At 46.5% G+C, this 6,419-nt stretch overlaps 1 protein-coding gene across 3 annotated transcripts; it reads left to right on the plus strand.

Annotated features, from left to right (window-relative positions):
- Positions 1–996: 996 nt before the first annotated feature.
- LOC123045044 (calcium-dependent protein kinase 17) lies at positions 997–6,152 on the plus strand. 3 transcript variants are annotated; one of them, XM_044467963.1, is made up of 8 exons: positions 997–1,959; positions 3,520–3,663; positions 3,773–3,925; positions 4,035–4,150; positions 4,249–4,416; positions 5,088–5,312; positions 5,389–5,510; positions 5,589–6,152. In XM_044467963.1, the coding sequence occupies exons 1-7, from the start codon at positions 1,185–1,187 to the stop codon at positions 5,506–5,508; spliced, it is 1,701 nt and encodes a 566-aa protein (XP_044323898.1). In that variant the 5' UTR covers positions 997–1,184; the 3' UTR covers positions 5,509–5,510; positions 5,589–6,152. The 3 variants fall into 3 exon arrangements, with proteins under 3 accessions (XP_044323898.1, XP_044323899.1, XP_044323897.1); XM_044467964.1 differs by having other exon boundaries at positions 5,638–6,152; XM_044467962.1 differs by having other exon boundaries at positions 998–1,959; positions 5,612–6,152.
- Positions 6,153–6,419: the final 267 nt, after the last annotated feature.

Genomic DNA, 6,419 nt, shown 5'->3' on the forward strand with positions numbered 1-6,419 from the left:
CTCTGTCTCCTTTTCCAAGCCCATCTGGTGTTCAGATTCCAGGCCCTCCAAAACTCTCGAAACAGACGTATCTATCTCAGTAGATGCATGTGCATGGCTCCCATCAATGTGGGGCCCCTCCTCCAACACTGGCTGGGCCTCAACCGCAGGGCTTTGTTTATTCCACCCTCTATCGAGCAGCATGCAGCCTTGTCATTCTGTATGGGCACACGTGATTCCAGATTCACCGGGCCCTCCCACAACTCTTGTGCAGCTGGGCCCTCCTGACTCTCCTTGTCGCTATCCTCTGGACGCGTTGCCTGTGCTACTGGGCCCTCCTGGCCCCCCTTGTCACAATCCTCCCGACGCGCTGCCTCTCCGCTGTGGGTTCTATGCTCGCCTTGCACGCTGGTTAGGAGCCCGCCCACATGCTCGTCCTGCAGCGGGGCCGGCGGGGTCAACAGAGCAACACGCTCTTGGGCCCGCACCAACGGCTCCCGGGCAGCTGCTGCTGGCTGCCTCCAAACGTGTAGGCCCCTCCCTCGTAGCATCTCCCCCGCCCATCGAATTTGAGACTCATCCGTGGCGGCCACTCGAACGTTCCGTGGGTCCTGATGCAGTAGTCACCTGGTCAAAAGCCGGCTGTCCTCGCGTTATCCTGTCCAATGCCATCACACGTGGGGCCCCTCGACTGGCCTCGGCCGCCGCGCCCATTGGGGGAGACGCCATTCCGAAGCAGAGGAACCGCACCGGCCAATCGCCCCCGCGTCTTGCTCTGGGATGCCACTCTGCCCGCTTCCTGCGTCGCTTCCTGCGTCCTACGTCGCTTCCTGCGTCCTACGCGCGGTACAGTAAGAGAGGAATTGACAGAGAGGAAGGATCCACGTCGCTTCCTGCGTCCTACGTGGCAGCAGCGAAGCACGCAAATTATCCGACCATCCCCGCCGTCCGATCTGGCGCGCATCGCCAATCCCGCAGCCCTCGCTTCCTCGTCACGACCCCTGTGCCCACTGCCAAAGCCGGGCGCGCAGTTTCACGTGGGCCACATGTCAGCCGCACGAGCCCCTACCCGCCTCGGCCATCTCCGGCCATCTCCTCTCCTCCACCAATCCTCCTCCGATCCAATCCCCGAGTCTCGACGCCGCCGCATGCCGCCGTTGCTGCCGCCGTTTGCCTAGGCCTCTGCCGCCCCCATCGCCGGCGCGATGGGGAACACCTGCGCCGGCCCCAGCGCCGGCCCCAGCGCCACGGCGGACCGCCACGGATTCTTCAGCACCGTCTCCGTCGCCGTACTGTGGCGCCCCGGCGCCGCCCGCGCCGAGCCGGCGGTCCCACCGCCCGACTCCTGCCCCTCCATGTGCTCCTCCACCTCGTCCGCGGGCCCCGATCTCGACGACTCCGACCTCTCCCCTCCCTCCTCCGACCCAAACAAGCCCAAGGTAAAGCGCGTCCAGAGCGCCGGCCTCATCGCCGAATCCGTCCTCAAGCGCGACTCAGAGCGCATCAAGGACCTCTACACCCTAGGCAAGAAGCTGGGGCAGGGCCAGTTTGGCACCACCTACAAGTGCGTCGAAAAGGCCACGGGGAAGGAGTTCGCCTGCAAGTCCATCGCAAAGCGGAAGCTCGTCACCGAGGAGGACGTCGAGGATGTGCGCCGCGAGATCCAGATTATGCACCACCTCGCCGGCCACCCGAACGTGATCTCCATCGTCGGGGCTTACGAGGATGCTGTTGCCGTGCACCTCGTCATGGAGCTCTGTGCGGGAGGGGAGCTGTTCGACAGGATCATACAGCGGGGGCACTACTCTGAGAAGGCCGCCGCGCAGCTGGCTAGGGTGATCATTGGGATTGTGGAGGCTTGCCATTCTCTTGGGGTCATGCACAGAGACCTCAAGCCAGAGAATTTCTTGTTTGTCAACCAAAAGGAGGACTCGCCACTCAAGACCATTGATTTCGGGCTCTCTATCTTTTTCAAACCAGGTCTGGCCTCTATCCTTGGTGCTGGCTGTAGTGTAGAACGTGCATGACATTTTGCTGGCGCATTTTTTTATATATATCATGGACAGTGCTAGCTTGAGCTGCTATTTTCTAACTTAGCCAGGTAGATGTGTTGTATTGGTGCACTTGCAGCTTTTAGTTGAGAATCTTTATTTAATACGAGCTGTCGAATACTCCCTCCGTCCGAAAATACTTGTCGGAGGAATGGATGTATCTAGATGCAATTTAGTTCTAGATACACCCATTTTCATTCATTTCTACGACAAGTATTTCCGGACGGAGGGAATACTATTGTGCTAGACTGCTAGGATTATTTGAAGTGTTCTTGATCGAGTTTTCATGTCTAGTAATGGACTCATAATTCCAGTTTCAGGGATAAATACATTGTGTGACAGTAGTAATACTTAAGCGTCTTCAAGTATAACAGTAACTTGGAGACACAAGCTTGTAATTTTTGAGAACTTAATTTATGTCGTTGCACTTTAGATAAGAGTAATTTGGCCCTTCTTTGTCCATGTGTGAATGTGAAATTGCTGCTCAAGGTTGTGTACTTACACAGGAAGGTAGACATGGAGTTTTATGTGATGATAAGATTGAGGCCCTGTTTGTTTCAGCTTCAGTTGGCTTCGAATCACCTGTAGATTCGCTTCACTGGCAAAGCTAATTCTGCGGATCAGATTTGCCACTGAAGTACACCTGGATGTGCTTCAGGCAATTGTGCTGAAAATGGCCCGAATCCAGATTCAGCTTCACTGGCAAAGCTGATTCCAAATAGCTGTTTATTTCGGCTTTTGATTTTTCTTACGAGAATCTGCTGCCTAAAGCTGACAAACAGGGCCTGAGTTTCTGCACAATCACAAAACCTGCGACCAAACTCCTATGCAAATAGTTATGAATATTGACTATTGAGTCTAGATACTGGTTTAATTAATTGAACAAAAACCTTCAGATGATATCAAATGCACAGTACTCGTTTGATTGCATATACTTCGTAATGCTACATTGACTAAGAATATTATCATTTTATCCCACAAAGGGTCATCAGTGCATGTCATCACCAATTGAATTTCTTTTATTTGCTCACCTGCTATGGCAGCCATGTGAAATCATAAAGAATATCATGATATCTGGAAGACTTTCATCTCGGAAATATATGGCTTTTGAGATTGTATACACGATCCAGGTGTGGAGTATATGGTTATGGCAAGTGATGAACCTTCAGATGACCAAACTCCACGCAAAGTTCTGAATTCTTGAGCATGATGTCATATGATTGTGGTGACTGGTGAGCCTATTTTGGAAGGCAACCGAAATGGATGGCTTCCACCTTTCTGTTCCGGCTTTTGGCTATGGAATGGGTATTGCAGACCACAGTTTTTTAGAAATAAAAGGACATGCATGGTCATGCACATTGATAGTTGAAGATTTTAGAATGTTACACCTTACAACCTATACATATTCAGACATGGAAACTGCTATGGAAGTAATCACTATTCCTACAAGTCTTCCTGTGCAATATGCATTAAATGATTGCTTTTACAGGTGGAATTTATTCAGATGTCGTTGGAAGTCCTTACTATGTCGCCCCTGAGGTTCTGCTGAAACAGTATGGCTGCGAAGTGGATGTTTGGAGTGCCGGAGTAATAATTTATATCTTGTTGAGCGGGGTCCCTCCATTCTGGGATGGTAAGCATGCATCTAGTCTTCTAGCCACATTATTAAACTTCATCCTTTTACACAATATTGACAGTTATCCGCTTCTTTATTTTATTGTGGATGCTGGTCTCTTTTTCAGAATCTGAGCAAGGGATATTTGAACAAGTTTTGCAAGGTGATCTTGATTTTTCATCCGAGCCCTGGCCCAGTATCTCAAAGAGTGCAAAGGATTTGGTTAGGAAAATGCTGAACCGTGATCCCGGAAAGAGATTGACTGCACATGAAGCTCTATGTGAGTACATTGAAGCATAAACACCACTTCGCGTTGAAACTACTATTTTGCCATCCAGTGTCGTATTCGCATCAGTATTTATTGTAGTGAGCCATCTTTACATTGGCAGGTCATCCTTGGGTTTGTGTTGATGGAGTTGCTCCTGACAAGCCACTTGATTCTGCTGTCTTAACTAGATTAAAACAATTTTCAGCAATGAATAAACTAAAGAAGATGGCCCTTAGAGTGAGTATTGCAGTAAATTTTCCTTTGGTTTTTTACCAAGCATATTGATTAAGCATGTTCAGTATTGATGCTATTGTTAAACTGGGTTATGCGTATAGGTAATTGCCGAGAATCTGTCTGAAGATGAAATTGCAGGATTAAGAGAGATGTTCAAAATGCTCGATACTGACAATAGTGGCCAAATCACATTGGAGGAACTAAAAACTGGCTTGCAGAGAGTTGGTGCCAACTTAAAAGAGTCAGAAATCGCAACTCTAATGGAAGCGGTAACTGTTCTAACATATTTATCACAGCATGGCACTTGTATTTTCAGTTGTATGCTTTCTAAGATAATATATTGTTTGTTATCAAGCCCTACAAGCTCAAGAAAGCTTTCTTAAATTAGGGTTCTTGAGACATCTATAGCTTGACAGTTGGGCATAGCATTCTTGACATTGGTACTCCCTCTGTAAAGAAATATAAGTGTTTAGATCACTGCTTTAGTGATCTAAACACTCTTATATTTATTTATGGAGGGAGTACTGTTTACTTGTAAAACGATCATAAGCTCTTGTATTTCTTCTAAACTTCTGTGGTTCTGAAATTTTCATTGCCATGTGAGAGTATCCCTTTCATGTTCTGGCAAAAGACTGAACTTGAGGAGTATTAGCTGTATTGTATTAGGCCTTTTTGCCCACGGCCGGGCAAGAGGGAAGGGATTTCCTTCTTAATTCTTGCTTGATTAGATTGATACATCTCCTCTCTTTATATAGAGAGGTTTACTTGACTCCCAAGCAAGGCTTACTTGACCCCTAAGCAAGCGACCCTTATCTCTAATTAACCCTAAGACTAACGGGCTATACCGCCAGCCCAGGCCCATTACGCACTCTAACAATTAGACATGAGACATGTTCATTAGGCCTTGCTTGAATGAAGATATGTGTTCTGCAATTTTCAGGCGGATATTGATAACAGTGGGTCAATTGATTATGGGGAATTCCTTGCGGCAACATTGCATCTGAACAAGGTCGAGAGAGAAGATAATTTGTTTGCAGCATTCTCATACTTCGATAAAGATGGCAGTGGTTACATTACTCAAGATGAACTGCAAAAAGCATGTGAAGAGTTTGGTATAGGAGATGCACATCTTGACGATATTATCCGAGACATTGATCAAGACAATGTAAGTAGATTTATTCTCATTATGAAATGTATTAGATACTAGAGATAAAGAAGTTTATTCCCTTTTCTGTCTCCAGGATGGTCGGATCGACTACAATGAATTTGTAACAATGATGCAGAAGGGGAATAATCCACTAGGGAAAAAGGGACAAGGGCAGATGAGCTTTGGTCTTAGGGAAGCATTGAAGATACGCTAGTGGTAACTGATCTGTGCTCTTTCACTTTTCTCACTTTATGTTGGATGGTTTGATTTATATAGTGCCTTACTCCTCATCAGATATTTTTTTTAACTGTCCACAGTCCATTGTTTGGTCTTTGTGCCCCAGTCATTTGCTATGCTGATGATAGTGTGGCCTGAAGGATCCGCCCCTCACGATCTGGACAATTCCTGTTCCAGCTAACCAACGCAGGGCAGGATTACTGAACTGTGAAGCCAACTAAAGAAGGAATTCTCTAATGGAGTGAGCAAAGAGCGATTCTAGATGATTGTGCCATTTTTCAATCAGAAGGGGTCACCATGCTTGTAGAGTGCATGTATCTAATTTTGGCATTTCAAGCGATGGAGTGAGCAGACTGAGTATCCGGTAACTACAGCTGAGCATGAATTAGAGTACCCAAGTTCAGTGACAGTATGACTATAAAAATATAAAAATGTATAGGAGAGAAAAATATGTAATTAGTGAAGCTCTTTATATGTCCACCGATCGCACTGATACTCCCTGCGTTCATAAATACAAGTCTTTTTAGAGATTCCAATATGGACTACATACGGATGCAAATGTGTAGTACTGAATCTGAATGGAAGATAGAAGCTGATGTTTTTTTTCTTGTGCTTGCTCTAGATTCCCATGTTGGTCCTCATAATTCTTATGAGGTTGTTCTGATCTATCAGTAGGGCATGTCAAACAAAAAGGTAAAACAGTAAAAGTACCACGTAGGGAAGCACGGCTGTAGCGTTCAGTAAACGCATCAACACCATTCAATCGAAAAGAAATATTAGATACTCCTCCATCCCAAAATAAGTGACTCAAATTTGTATCGTGCTTTTTATTTTACGAGAGAACTTTCAATCTATTCACCTTTAATCATAATAGTAATGACACAAAAA

Source organism: Triticum aestivum, chromosome 2B (assembly GCF_018294505.1).
Source record: "Triticum aestivum cultivar Chinese Spring chromosome 2B, IWGSC CS RefSeq v2.1, whole genome shotgun sequence".
In the NCBI taxonomy this organism is placed as follows: domain Eukaryota; kingdom Viridiplantae; phylum Streptophyta; class Magnoliopsida; order Poales; family Poaceae; genus Triticum; species Triticum aestivum.

What these genes read in the sequence shown, in the direction of transcription:
- LOC123045044 (XM_044467963.1), top strand. Translation starts at nt 1,185, where the DNA reads ATGGGGAACACCTGCGCCGGCCCCAGCGCCGGCCCCAGCGCCACGGCG. An exon ending in GGTCCCTCCATTCTGGGATG is followed by an intron (nt 3,664 to 3,772) that starts GTAAGCATGCAT and finishes TCTCTTTTTCAG; the next exon opens with AATCTGAGCAAGGGATATTT. An exon ending in TCGCAACTCTAATGGAAGCG is followed by an intron (nt 4,417 to 5,087) that starts GTAACTGTTCTA and finishes TGCAATTTTCAG; the next exon opens with GCGGATATTGATAACAGTGG.